Genomic DNA, 15,707 nt, shown 5'->3' with positions numbered 1-15,707 from the left:
AGTTTGTTAAACTCTCCTTTAAAATATCATAAGAGACAGCTTGTCTCGTTTCCACTTGCGCAAGCTTTTCTGTTCTGTTCTGTCTGAGTGCGCGGGTGACGTCATTTAACCAAGGCTGTGAAACACCCTTAATTCTCCTTGGGTTAAGCAGAGCGACATTATCAAGTGTAAAATTACAAGATTTATTAAAAGCTTCAATCAATGATTCCGTGTTGAGTCCAGCTAAGACATCATCTGTGAAATCCGTTAGATAAAATTCGCAGTAGAAGAGTGAATGGACCGGGAGTGACATAAGGGCTTAGAAAAAGTAGGGAGAGGACACGTTCCTACTGACGAGCTGTGTCTTATTACCGGACTGGAAGCAGAGAGATGATCAGACCAAGCACAGAATCTCCCTACATGAGATTTGACTTGCATTGGCTCAGTGTCAGGCCATGATACTGGTGAGTTGGCTGAAGATGCTGACTGAGAAGGAGGATCAGCCACCCGGGTAGGTGGAAAGCGGCGTTGACGGTGACGACGGCGTAAGGTCAGGCATCGATCAACTCGGATAGCCAGATCCACCAAATCATCAAGCGCGGAAGCAAATCCAAAGAGCAATTCTCATCCAGGATGTTTTCGGCAAGCCTATGCAGAAATCGATCCCACATGGCATGGTCATTCCATTCACAAGAGGCAGCCAGGGTGCGAAACCCGATTGCATAATCAGAGACTCATCAATTTCCTTGCGACAGTCCAGATCTATGCAGAAATCGATTCCACATGGCGTGGTCATTCCACTCACAAGGGGCAGCCAGGGTGTGAAACTCAATCACATAATCTGAGACTTGTCAATCTCATTGAGACAGTCAAGATAAGACCCTCGCCGCCTCTGGACCTTGAGCCGAGGGAAACTTGGTGGAGCTCCATGTAAAAGGTGTGATAGGAAGCACAGCAGGGATGTCTGTTGTCCCACATGGCAGTGCCCTATTCACCAGCCCTTCTGGTGAGTAGCGTGATTACACAAACCAACATCATCGTATCTGACACGAAAGTAGAGGGCTGTAATGTGAAGAACAGGGAACGTTGTGAAAGGAATACACTACAGGATTCACCCTCACCTGAATACGGGGCTGGAGGGGGAATGCAAGCTTCAAAGTGTCCAGAAACCAGGAGAACCACCGGAGCCAGTAAGGATGCTTCCTGAGAGAGGCCAGCATCGGGAGATAGGCAGAGCCAGGGCCGTAGCTAGATGAGTGAAAGGTGGTAATGGTTCTAGGGGCCCACAGGTCCAGGGGGGGCCCCACAACAAATTTGAATGTATATTTTGAATAGGAAAGGGGTCCAAAGCAATATACAGCCAGGGGCCCCAGAATACCCAGATATGGCCTTGGGCAGAGCTCCTGCATGGCAGAGATGAGCTCGGCGAGCTGCAAAGCCATCATCTCCAGAGCCTGGTATGATGTGTAGATTTGATCCTGCTGACATCCCAACCAAGCTCCCTGCTGAGACTGGGTGGAGCAAACAGTGGATTCCTTCACTGGGTCCACACTTGGCTAGATTGTTCTGTAATGAACAATAGTGAGAGGAACAGTCCCAAATTAAGAGGAACAGTTCAAAGGATTTATTTACAATAAATGTGAACAGTCACTGTGGATGTCGAGGTTCCCGGCACCGGATGCAGCAGCGGCGAGAGATGACTGAGAAGCACGCGGGATGTGGCCGCGCCAGGGGCAGTCGGTGAAGAGTGTGTTCGTAGAATGAGTGTGTGCGTTGTGGAAGACAGTAATAGATTTGTGTAATCCTCTATTGAATCTTAGTGAGGTGCAGAACGACACCCAGCAGGGTAGGGCGATCTAGCTCACGACACGCGGGCAAAGACGAGGTATCCTCCGTGGGAACCCAGCTGACACGCAGCGAACTGGAAGGCAACCACTTGGGCAACCAACAGATACAGGAGACACGACCAACTAGGCAGAGAGAGTGTGGTTGGTTACTTCACATCAAACAACAATCTAGACAAAGATACTGAGAACACGAAGAGAAGGGAGTGAATTAGAGGAGAACAGATGTTGCTCGGCACACTAATCAGTGGCATGATCAGCGTTCCCCCAGGAACAATCAATGTTCCCATGGAAACACAGATCATGCATACTGGCCACGCCTTCAAGACATGAGGGAGAGAAAATAACAAAACATACAAAACAAAGCAGCAAACTAAACAGAGCTGTGACAACAACAACCACAAAAAAACTATATTTCTTTATGTCAATTACACTTTTGCTTGAATACTTTATCTTGACTAAACATCCACCAAATTTTAAAATAAAAAATTAATAAATAACTGAATCATTTACAAACATAAAGACATACCTGCATTTGCTCAGGGCTTATGTGGAATTTGCTGAGGATGTTGCTAAGGAAATTCTGCACCTTGTACCAGGGGTAGATACTATTGGAACCATCTAAAACAATCACTATGTCCATATATGTGGTGCATTCTGGGAGACATACACACACACAAAACACACACACACACACACACACACACACACACACACACACACACACACACACACACACACACACACACACACACACAAGAAATACAGGTTAAATGTCATTATTGTGTTTTATTTTATTTTAAATGTAATGCTACTTTAAAGTTGTTGAGCTGTTATACTGTTTTAGTAATGATTACTAAATTTGTTTTGCAATTTTAATTAGTGTTAAAATTACCAAAAAATATATTTTATGTCATTTTTAATTATCTAATTGTTATTAAATAAATGTATTATTATTAAATTCCATATTTTCCTAAATAAATACAAATACATTTATTAAATTAATTAATTACATTTTAAGAAATTATTTAAATGTTTTAAATATATTTGTTATAATAATCTTTTTAATAATTAATTTAATTAACACCAAACATAATCAGCCACTTCCCTGACAACGCCACCCTTGTTTTCAATAATTAAGCTCCTTCCTAATGTTGCTTTTGACTGATGCACTGAGGATGTTTATCTCACTCTGGGCGGTGGGTGCAATGATTTCTTTGGGCTCCATATCATGGGTGACGGATGCACAGATTCCTGTGCTGAACAGAGATGTTCCACATTCCTGGGACCACAGTGGAGCGCAGGCCTGAAGATAACAGAGAGACTTCTGTAATTATGCCTCGTTCAGCATCTGGATAGCTTTACATTATGGTATTCAACTGATGCGTAACATATGATAATCAATGCATTCTCTATAATGCTCCGTTGTGCCCCTGAATTTAAAAACACTTGTTGTGTCATAGAATGTGTTCTTGCTATGAACATAAATCTAAGATATTGTTAATATTGCAGGTTAAATTCTCTGTGTAAATGTTAAGCCTGGTGTGTGGAAATTTGATGACAAATGCCTTCTGTTTAAAAGGAGGAGGAAACCATTGTGTGCTGTCAGGACTACTGGTCAGACCAATAAAATCTACTGAGGCTAAGTGAAGCAGAGAAAGTACAAGAGAGCCAGAGATACACAGAGAATGAGATAAATAATAAGGAATGGAAAAGGACACAAAAAGCACATAAATAGGAAAATGGGTATGAGTCAAATACAGAACGATACTGGGAGCAATTGTGGAAAAAAGAGAGAGATCATTGTTGAGAATTGTTGATAAGTGTTGGTTGATGTCATAAATAATTTGACAGAGTTGGAAGATGCCCTGTAATGAAGCAATTTAAGCTTTCTTTGTTGAAGTGGAGGGAGAAGGAAAAAAAACACACAAATATTTAAGTCTTCGAAGCGTACCATTTATATTCCTGTGAAACCATTGTGAAGGAAAGAAGAAGGGAATGGTTGAAGAGAATGAAAACATACAAAAAGATGAAAGAGGTACAACGGTCCCTTCAGAACGAGACAAAAGAAAGAAGGGTTTGGTTAGAATGAAGGGGGGTAAATGAGGAGAGAGAGGAATGTTCTGCGACACCACACCCTGTTTTTACAAGGACCTGTAGCAGAAAGATGGAGAAAGTATATTATAAAAAAATTATAAATGAGTGCAAGAGAGAGAGTTGAAGTGCAATGCAAGAAGTGCTATGGCTTTTCTGAGGCCTGCCATTACAAAGGGCTTGAGTCACATTCCAATCCTGTTATAGAGCTGACCAAAAGGAACAGTCATTCCAACAAACATTCACACAGACAGGCTCACAAACAGGTACAATAGGTTAGATGTGCAGTGATTTTGAATGAATGTGAAACATAGGGGTCATAAAGCCCACACAGAGACTGCTAGTTTTAGTTGGCATGCACCTCAGTTAAATATGTGTGACTCCATCTCAGAAGCAACACTCACTTTCTCTCTCTGTTTAACTCCCATTCACACACAAAAACACATTTTGTTGTTTGAAGATACAAACTCTGACTCCCTCCAGCAAATCATGCACTCACATACATAAAAAGTCTGACTACCGGCAATAGTCACCCTGCAATTATTACAACCCACAGCGGAGAAGGAATGTGGAAGCGAGTGTGTGGCAAAAATAATTTTAGATGATAAACCCATGAATATGTTAAGAAAAGGACTGGCTGCTTTTGTCGTGTCTGGTTCAGCTTAGGATTTCGTTAAGGCCCATTCACACCAAGAATGATAATTATAACGATAACTATAAAGATAACTATATTAGCTTTTACACCAACAGATGATAACGTTCTGTTTATTCTAAGCGCACGCAGCAATTCCAAGATGACCTGCCACTCTACATTTAGCAAAGAATCCAAAAGAAATATTGTCGACATTAGAACTGGATACCTGATGTAATTTTATGCACCCAGCTTGCATTAGCTTTTCATTATCTCATCTCAAATAATACTGAAGAAAAAGGCAGAAAAACATTGCCGGTTCTTGAACAGGAGTTTCCATTTCGTTTGTGTGTGTAATAATAAGTGGTGATCCTGAGATGGAATGTGTTATTTTGAAGATGAATGCACGTTGCGGCTCGAGGCCCTGACTGTATATTGCTCTGGGCCCCTTTCCTATTAAAAAATACAGTTTCAAATTTCACTTGCCTCGTTCCAGACAGCCATGTCGTTTGAAAATATTCACATATTGGAATGAGAAGAGCGTTTTGTGTGTTCCATCTCGACTTCGGCATTTGCTTGCTTCTCGTGCACTGGTTCGCTAAGCTGAACAGCCAATCAGGATGATCCGACTCACCGACGAGCTCCGTCGCTGATTCAACATGCTCAATCGGCTGAAAATAAAAGCCAGCGTGGACCGACTTCAGCCGACGGTACAGAACACACCACAAAAACTAGTCCGACAGACGCTCACCGATGGTCCAACATTGGCTGATGGCCGACTGTTGGCTTGGTGTGTCAGGGCCTTTACTGTTATATCTATCAATCTATCTGTCTATCTGCCTGTCGGTCGGTTGGTCGGTCTGTCGTATGTCCGTCCGTCCGTCCGTCCGTCCGTTTGTCTGTCTGTCTGTCTGTCTGTCTGTCTATCTATCTATCTATCTATCTATGTCATGTCATGTCCATGCCACACAGATAGAGGGAAGCACCACGGCTCAGTTACCGCCAGCTCCACTTCTACTCAAAAGACAAGAAGAAATGTGTCACACCTGTCCTGAGTTAACTGATTTTACTTGTCTATTTTAAAGCTGGAGTATGTAATTTCTGCGACATTATGGCCACCGAATGGAATTGCAAAATTTGCCCCTTGCCTGCAGTTTTTGAAACAGTCAGCTAATCGTGCCCCCAACTCATGCCATTCAGTGCACGGGCAGAGTGCGTGGGATATGCAGGTATGTAGTTAGACAGGCAGGTAGGCCATCCAATGATTCCATTCAGGCTGAATGAAATGATTGGACAGGCCTTTTACAGGCCTGTGACTGTAACAGATAATGTTTTTATTTATTTATTAATCAAAGCACTTGATATTTTGATTACTGTCATGATGCAAAGAGACTTCCAACCAGTATAACAAAAAATGCATCTGGTATAAATTGCATACTCTAGCTTTAAACCCTGTGTATTTGGTATGATTTGCTTGGTCAAGTCATATTTAATTGTATAGTGCTTTTCACAACACACATCGTTTAAAAGCAGCTTTACAGAAAACCGTGCTTTAACAGAAAATGAAGCTGTAATATCTATAAAGTCTTAGAGTCATCGTTGTGCAGTTTGATAAAAATATTATTGCAAATTGTGTCTAGAAATAAATTAATAAATAAATAAGTAAATAATAATTGTATTTAGAAGCCCAGTGAGCAAGCCAAATGTGACTGTGGCAAGGAAAACCTTGGGAGAAACCAGACTCACTGCCAGTTCCCCTCTGGCTAAACAGCAATATAATGCCAATATTATTTATTTATTTATGTGTAGTGCAAGTCATGGTTTGAAATGAGTAAACTAAGTAAGTGTGTTAAGGGCCAATGTTTAAACAACAAGATTTTGTATGAACTGTAAGATTAATGACAAGTGTATTTGAAGTCCAACCTTGATTATCTTCAGAAGTTGACATACTGTAGATGCATTGCCCTTTGTTGGTTGGCTGATGTAAGCGTTTGTTGGCAATTAATTGAAAAAATTCTATGTATTCCATTTTAAGAGTGTAGTCCATCGTTAAACTAAGGTGATGCAGGTAGAGAAAAGTGAGGTGCATCACAGTTCAACAGGCAGAACATTTCGGTGAGGTTCGGTAAGGTCTATCCTAAATCCAAGGTTCAGGCAGTGGCATATGAAGTATCCCATACCTCACGGTTGGAGTTGGCATCAGTTCATCCTCTATGAAGTCCATCATAGTGGACTGAAGTGATATCTGGCTGGCACAGACTGCAGTTAGTTGTCATCACTCTGCGACACGTAGCTTGGTCTTTATGAACTTTCTCTGTATTCTAAGTAAGATCGTTTACCTACTAAGGTATATAGTTTTTAGTCTCTAGTCCTGGTTTTGATGGTTCCTGATTTTGATTCTTTTGTGTTTCAATCCTTCTGGAGTTTGTCTCTTCTGAGCATTGTCCTGAAGTAAAGAAGCTTTTTCTTTTGACCTTGCCTTGTATGTGGATCTCTTTTTGTCTATTCTGGTAAAAACATTACTATCTATTTACATGACAGATGGAAGGACGAACAGATATGTAGATAGACTATGATGTTCACATAGACGATGGTCACAACAAATGGTGGTGTTGGTTGAGACACTAAAGGGGATCTCTAAGCCACTCATACAACAAATGCATCCTCACACATATAAAAACATAAACATGGCTAAATAATTTATAAGAAAGATCCTTGTAATATTAGTGTTCAAATGATCAAATGCAATCTGTTTATACTTTAAATACAATATCTCTCACTAGGTGGTTTCAAATATAATCTCACCAGGAATCCGTCTGAAGCAGCTGGGGTCAGCGTCATCCCCAAATGAGAATTTTTAAGATTTCGAGACACATTCTGAAATGCATTTTGACCTGTATGCAGAAAAACACAAGAATATGCTTTGAACACTTCAAATTCATACACACCAAAGAGACAACACTGAATGACAATTGAGATGATCAGGAAGTACCTAGGTTAACTTTTGAGCAATTAGATTCCATCTCATCTCCCACAATGCATTTGTAAATATCTCCCATCCTGTTATTAGATGGTCCATCCCATGGAGCACCAACCAGAATTCTGTAGCACAAAACAAAAAGTTAGTGCAAGACCTTAAAAGCAGACTCAAACTTTTTTGTATTAATGCACTTAAGTCCTCGATATACTTCCTAAGAAATCGAAGAACGAACAGGTGTGATGTCATTTAGAACAAAAACTGGCCATAAAGAAGGTGCTTTTGCGTTCGTTTCAGTGGTTTGTAACAGCTCGCTGGGGAGAACATTTAGGACAACTTCTGACTGGCAGCTAAACACCTTACTGTCATTAGTCCACATAATTGGTAGGTGTGACCTGAAGCTCCACCTACCTTGAGCCTGATGGCTAATTTTGTTTACGTTGTTCAGTCAGTAAAAATCAGTCAACATGAACACATTGTCATGAAGAGTTGTTAGAGAGCTGGTGGAAACAATCGTTCATGTAGACATTTTACAAGACCATGCCATGCTAATTTTTTTTGTTTGTTTGTTTAATTAGTCTACAAAAGGAATAAAATCTACTCAGATACTCTCAAGTGCCCATTTAATCATCTGCAGCGAAATCCATTCACACATCTGTCTAAAGTATGGTATGCTTCTGTCATCATTCTATTGTCTTTATTCTGCACATTAACACTTTTATACATTCATCTTTGCAATAGTATAACTGTTATCATAAATCACAATAACAAAGTGTAATCATCAAGTGGTTTAAACAACTTCTTTTACTGAGCTCATATGAATTCTGAAGCCATTGATAACACATTTTAATGTTACATTAGTTAAGATTTTACATGTCTTGAGTGTCCTCATATTTGTATGTACAGTACATATTAATGCCGTACCACAGCGGTGTGGCAGGTGTCTGAATGATCGGAAACAGTATACTATTGCTTGGCTGTTTAGAACGTCTTTTTACACCTGAATGAAAAAAGAAGAAGAACATCTCGGGAAGTATATCGAGGCATTTATTCTGTTATTGTTTGTGATCACCTCTTGACACCGCTATATAATGAAACATACAAAATTTAAAAAATACAAAGTTCTGCACAGTACAAGTTTAAGGGCAATATTCACAATTCACTTGATGTTCAATAATAATAAGGAGCTTTTAAATGTGTGACATTTTCATTATCAAATCACCTCATTACCTGTGCTCTAAAGCTTTTACAAATACTCACGATTTCTCTCCATTGCTCTCATGCTGTAGCACAGAGAAACCAAAAAGAGCATCTTCAGGCCCACTGAAGATCCGTGGCCTCTTAACATCAATGTTAAAACACTCACACAGCCCTAAGAGAGAGAGACCATGGAAACATTTTAAGGGTTTTGATTGCTTTGTGTCACAGTTGTTCAGACTTTAACATTCTAAACCTTTAAAACCTTGAATTATCTCAAAAAGGATTGATTCCTTGGTCAAAACAATGATAATGCGAAGATAAAGAAAAACGTCAAGACAAATTCACTGTGCTATCTCAAGTTAATTTAATTTGACCAATTGTCACACATTATACATAAATTTCTGCATATACATGGTGAAATTATTTATTTTTCACATATCCCAGCTAAGCTGGGGTCAGAGTGCAGGGTCAGCCATGATACGGCGCCCCTGGAGCAGATAGGTTCAAGGGCCTTGCTCAAGGGCCCAACAGTGGTGTCTTGGTGGTGTTGGGGCTTGAACCCACGACCTTCTGATCAGTAACCCAGAGCCTTAACCGCTGAGCCACCACTGCCCTACAAGTGTATCACTAGATACAAGTGTATCTAAAGATACAGTTCAAGAATATTCATATTCGTATCTCAAGTGTCCTGCAGAGTAAGAACCATAAATTGAACAATGAGTGATCACTGCAGTTGATGAATGAAAACAGGGATGGAGTAACAGACAGGAAAAGGACAGAGAGTAAATAAAAATAAGGGAAGATAGGGAAAAATATAGCAAAGGCGTCAGTTGTAATAACTAACGAACATAGTGGTTTCCTGTTATGATATACAGACCTATGACTGAGAGAAAAGGAAGGGGGAAGTTCACATGCAGATTTGATTATTTGTAGCTCATGGTAAATGTAACTCAAACCAACAAACAACCTGAACAGCCTAAACTGTGCAACACAGATGATCAGTCAATCAGACATATATCACTGAAAACCATATGAAGGGAATTCTCCGTTTTGTGAACACTGCAGTGTGTGATACAGATTTAAACCCACATGCACACTGAGGTCGTATTCACTGTGGATGAATTTGTGCTCTGAGTGGATTTCATTAGATTGTTTACCCAGAAAGCAGACCGACATAAAGGGGGAGGCTATCAGAAAGGGAGTAGGCAGAGAACCAAACCCCACAGACCTCAAACAGGGTGCCTGCAGCTCTCTCTCGCAGTCTCTGATCCTCTCTCCCTCTTGCTCTCTCTCTCTCCTCCAGTGGAATGAGAACATTGGGGTGGGGAGGGGGGGCGATGGATCAAGGAAGAAATGGGACACACTCTGTAATTTGTTAATTTTTCCTTAACTGTTCACAAAACCTAACTTGCTTTCCCACAATTCTCTCTTGTGCTTTCCTTTCCATGTTTTGTCCTCTTTTTTTCCCTCCATGTTGTAGTTACACTCATGAGTTTTACCTCTTATGAGTTTCTACCCCTTACTTACTGTAAGCTTAAGTGTGCATACTGTGTCAAAATCTATCTATCCAACATTTGTACATTTACTGTAATTGTACTTACAGTTATGACAGACAGACAGACAGATAGATAGATCTGCTAGAGATATGTGCTCTAAATATTCCCCTCTTTAAATTTACAATAGTCTTTTGCTCTCATAATTTATAGGGTTGTGAAACCTCAGAACACATTTTTTGGAGATGTAAACATATACAGTAAATGTAACGGTAGCCAGCTGGTCCGTGATAGCTGTGCAGTGTGTCAACCTCACTCTCCTGGTCTTAAGAGATGCCCTAGCGAACAAGGCTAGAGGCCATGGCTTTTATAGCCTCCTTCCTAGCACATCCGGGTCCCATGCCAGGGAACCCTGGTTCGAATCCTGCTCTGGGTGGGTCAAGTAGGATCGGTGACATATACACAGGTTGTGTTTCTCCACATTATTCATGAGAAGGAACACTTCCATCCAATCACTGCGCACATCAACTCATGCATGAGCTCATATCACAGCGGAGAATATAAAATATATGTAGACGTGACAGAAGTGCTTGGCTGGAACAGATATGAGAGGGGCTCCATGGTGAGCATACATTACAGCAGAGAATTCAATATACACATGAATGTGACTTCGGCTCTGGCAGGGTTGGGGAGTAACATCATGGTTACTGTTGTAACCTGCATTCCCTGATGGAAGGAATGAGACGATGTGTCGAATGTAGGTACACAAGGGTATTTCTTGAGAGCCTTGCATACCTCTGAACTTGAGAAAAGGCCAATGAGAAATTGGCAGACAGAATTTGCTAAAAAGACATAATGTTATGTCCCTTTGACATAAAGGGAAGAGGGTGTGTGTCTGTCAGTCAGGTTTTTGCACTGAGGAGCTGAGAATAAGGTACGACCGTTTACAGTGGTAGGTCTAGTGTCGTGGCAAGGGGGACACAACGTCTCATTCACTCCATCAGGGAATGGAGCTTACAACAGTAACCATGACATTCCCCTTCTATCACTCACTCGACGTTGTGTCGAATGCAGGTAATAACGCGTTGGGAGGCAAAGGCGCGTACCAAAGACTCAAAGCACTTACCTACCTCCGCGGAGGTAGACCCAGCCTACCTCCGCGCACCCACCCAGGGGCGGGTTAGAGACTGAGGAGGAGGTCCTGTGAAGATGTCTTGGAACTCGTCAGCGCCGGCCCACCGGGGATGGGCATTCACAGGTCCGGAGGCAAAGTTACTGCGTCCGGGGAACAAAAAACTCAGTGCTGTGAGAATGGCACGCTCCGGCTAGATGACCCAGGAAGTGAGGAAATCGCTCTTTTATTAACAATGTGGGTACCCAAAGGGGGTGCGGCAATGGGAAATAAGAAGTAATCCAAAGTATTTAGAATACGTTACTGAGTAATCTAACGAAATATATTACAAATGACATTTTACAGCAAGTATTCTGTAATCTGTAGTGGAATACATTTCAGAATTAACCCTCCCAACCCTGTTTATGCCTACATTGTTTACTGGTATTACGTTATCAAGACAAGGGAGTTTAAATTCTGGATAACTTTACACAGTCAAAGTTAGTAAGCGATTTTATCACACTAGAGTCATGTTAAGAAACGTCCCTTTTTCAGGACGCTGTATTTTAAAGATAATTTTGTAAAAATCCAAATAACTATACAGATCTTGATTGTAAAGGGTTTAAACAATGCTTTCCATGCTTGTTCAATGAACCATAAACAATTAATGAACATGCACCTGTGGAACGGTTGTTAAGACATTAACAGCTTACAGACGGTAGGCAATTATTGTTACAGGTATAAAAACTTAGGACACTAAAGAGACCTTTTTACTGACTCTGAAATACACCAAAAGAAAGATGCCCAGGGTCCCTGCTCAGCTGCGTAAACTCGCAGTGGCAGACAACATGTAACAACACCTGCACAGGATCGGTATATCACAAATATCACTCTGAGGCCTGTACTATGGAGGATCAATTTGGAGGATCAATTTGGAGGTGGAGGGTCTGTCATGGTCTGGGTTGGTGTTTCACAGCATCATCGGACTGAGCTTGTTGTTATTGCAGGCAATCTCAATGTGTGCATTAGAGGAGAGACATCCTCCTCACTCATGTGGTACCCTTCCTGCAGGCTCATCCTGACATGACCCTCCAGCATGACAATGCCACCAGCCATACTGCTCGTTCTGTGTGTGATTTCCTGCAAGACAGGAATGTCAGTGTTCTGCCATGGCCATAGAAGAGCCCGGATCTCGATCCCATTGAGTATGTCTGGGACATGTTGGATCGGAGGGATCGGTGAAGCTGGTGGCCACACCAGATACTTTACATTTATTTATGCATTTGGCAGACGCTTTTTATCCAAAGCGACTTACAGAGCCCTTATTACAGGGACAATCCCCCCGGGCAACCTGGAGTTAAGTGCCTTGCTCAAGGACACAATGGTGGTGGCTGTGGGATCGGCAACCAACAAACTTCTGATTACCAGATTACCAGTTATGTGCTTTAGACCACTACACCACCACCAACACCACTCCTATACCACTCAGATACTGACTGTCACTTTTGATTTTGACCCCCCCCCCCCACATTGTCACAGGCCTGTTTCTGTGTGAGAAAGAGAGAACTTGGTCCTCTGTTTCAGTTCTGTGGGTTTTCTTGGTCCTTGCCTCCAGGGCCTTGTCATGACAACTGTAAACATTTATGTAACTTGGTGGTGGAGAAGCAGACCAGATTCTCTCACTCCATACACACAAAAACACATATATGCTACAATCTCCAACACACTCTAGACATATACTATAAATACAGCCATACACACCACACTGAGACACAGACATTCTCACTCACACAAGGAAAGATGCCAATTTGAGAGAGTCTTACATTGCAAATGTACAGTTCAGCCATGCCAGTATGTCTAAAATAAAAGAAAAATTCTAACTCTCTTGTTTCTGTCAGTCTATTTTCACTACTGAGTTCAGACAGGCACATGTTTATGCTCACATTTTGAGTAAGGTAAATACATAGAGCTTCTATTTATGTTTTAAATCCAAGATGTGGGGGCGGATGGTTTGAGAGTGAGAAATGCAGGGGAAAACGAAGATAAAGGTTCAAGGGTGGAATTCAGAGAAGCCCAGACCTGTGTTCTCAATCTAATGCACAGCAGAACATTGCTGAACACCAGAGAGCTTGCTCATCACAGAGTATCTGCAGAATCCATTAGCAGCAGCATACATGCCCAAAAAAATACACCAACAGTATAATATTATGCCTAAATCACATACTGTTATGCATTCACACAGATGCATATAAACACATCCACATCAAGGCAGTGAAGTCACTGTGTGTGCACTGAGTGCACTATGACTTGTCTGTAATACTTAGCGAGCAACTAGTGGCATTATACTTGACTACACTCTGGCAATATTTCAATGACAATGTTGTGGTCCATTAAAGCTGTATTTCTGCCGTTTACTGTATTTTGTCCAGACGTGTGACGTTTTTATACCTAATAGTGCTACGATAAGTAGGCAACATTACATTTAAAATCTTACAGCTTCTTACAGTACTGAATCTGAACAAAAGTCTCCAAAACAACCTCCTTATCTTGAACTGTTGATGTCTTTGTGAAGTCTTTTTAGAGCTGTACAGCAAACCACACTTAGGGTCATGCTGTAACAGCCAAAGTAATTCCAATAAAAGTACCACAGCGAGGAAAGCGATGTAGTTATGAAAAGATACAAATATTTTCATGCTCTACATTATAATTAAATCCCATCATCATGTATAAATTATATAGTAAAATATTGTGTCATACAACCAGAATCTGTGGTGAGAAAGGGTTTATACTGAAGCTAAACAAATGAATAATGTGCTTCTGCCAATATTCATGACATTAAAGATGAAACATAATTTCATGAGTCAGAAAGCATGACTCATCATCAAATGAATGACATTAATTAGTCACATGCCCACAAAAGGTTAAACTCACCTCTGAGAAGAACTGTGATCTTCAATAATAGCAGGTACTTCTGAATCTCCATTTCTTTTTTAATTAAGTGATTTAGTCCTTTTCCCTTCTTTAATTTGGAATTCTGAACAGGGAGTTTAAAAGTTTAAACCAGGCGCGCACACATGCGTGATTGCGCGTGTCCTCTCAGGTAGAAATGATCTTTTCTTCCAGTGTCATAACTCACGCGCTCATACTGGCGCACTGTACACACGGGCCGATCTCACATTACCTGCGCATGACATAAGACATTACTGTACAGTATTCTGGCCTGTTCACCTGATCAGCTACCAGTTATAACTAAACATGTTCGACCACGTTTCTTATGGGTGGGGGGCCGTTCACTCCGGACACGTCCTTGCGCAGAGCGAGAAGCAGCGCCAAGAATAGAGCAGAACGCATGTGTCTCGAGAACCGTTTTATGTAGTGTTAGTAAGGCAGTCAGTATCTAGCGCATGTTTACATAGGAAAAATTGATTGATAGGCTAATTGATAATAAGTAAAAACGCCTTAGGTGTGAACGGCCCCTAACACTTGACATTACCAAGTAGGCTATACACATTGCACAGAACATTAGATGTTTCTATAAATGATTATTTACAACGACAATGTGCAAATGCAAGCTGGTATTATAACAGAACATAATATAGATAAGTATCAGCTTCATTAGTATCAGGCAAAATTAGATTAAACAACATAAATTAAACACTGACTTTACCTTGTTGTCTTGCCCCCGCCAGATAAACAACGTAGCTAATTTCAAAATACAGTTTTGCGCAGCCCTAACACCTGCTGTAGTTAAAAGAGCACGTCCAAAGTTTCGTAAAGTCCTTATGGATTATAATAAACAGCTTCCACAATAACTATATTCGCAAAAACATCCCAAAAATATGTCTTTCCTCCTCTGAGTTTCTGACAAAAAACTAGTCAATGCTAGAGACGCCTTTGCATACCCTTTATGTACTGTATGCGGAAATGGCCAAAAGCTTTATATTATCATTATATCCGTCCTGAGTTAAAGTTTATCTCAAGTTTCTGGCTGCTTCCTTTCGACCGTAACGCGTCTCCAATATATGGACGGGAAATTGAAAGAGCCTGTATTCTGCAGAAAGATCTTCAATCTCAGTCTCCCTCAGTCAACTGGACCAAATCTCTCTCTCTCTCTCTCTCTCTCTCTCTCTCTCTCTCTCTCTCTCTCTCTCTCTCTCTCTCTCTCATCATCATCATCATACATAACGCTGTAAGACATCAGACGTGGTTTTGTTGGAAAGATTTTGGTGGAAAGAAAATAGTATTGTAATTTCCATCGAATAACAAATATATTATGAATTTGGCAACTCCATAAAGATTCGGTTGACAATAAAAGTTAAATTACCTCTTTTACCTTTTTTGTGTGCCAGAATCAAAATAGTATTTCAAGCACATGAAA

At 40.8% G+C, this 15,707-nt stretch overlaps 1 protein-coding gene across 1 annotated transcript in view; it reads right to left on the bottom strand.

Moving 5' to 3' along the window:
- Positions 1–15,398, bottom strand: part of LOC127658142 (integrin alpha-10-like) — a 65,068-nt gene extending 49,670 nt beyond the window's left edge. Inside the window, exons 1-7 of the mRNA XM_052147261.1 lie at positions 14,997–15,398; positions 14,261–14,510; positions 8,786–8,897; positions 7,541–7,650; positions 7,354–7,442; positions 3,015–3,129; positions 2,353–2,480 (exon numbers count right to left, since the gene is read on the bottom strand). Coding sequence (XP_052003221.1) covers positions 2,353–2,480; positions 3,015–3,129; positions 7,354–7,442; positions 7,541–7,650; positions 8,786–8,897; positions 14,261–14,312 — 606 coding nt within the window. The 5' untranslated portion in view covers positions 14,313–14,510; positions 14,997–15,398. The remainder of the gene's footprint in view (positions 1–2,352; positions 2,481–3,014; positions 3,130–7,353; positions 7,443–7,540; positions 7,651–8,785; positions 8,898–14,260; positions 14,511–14,996) is intronic.
- Between the last annotated feature and the right edge of the window lie 309 nt (positions 15,399–15,707).

The sequence above is a fragment of the Xyrauchen texanus genome, chromosome 17 (assembly GCF_025860055.1).
Source record: "Xyrauchen texanus isolate HMW12.3.18 chromosome 17, RBS_HiC_50CHRs, whole genome shotgun sequence".
In the NCBI taxonomy this organism is placed as follows: Eukaryota; Metazoa; Chordata; class Actinopteri; order Cypriniformes; family Catostomidae; genus Xyrauchen; species Xyrauchen texanus.
Note: the sequence above shows the minus strand (reverse complement) of the source record. Positions and strands in the feature narration are given on the sequence as shown.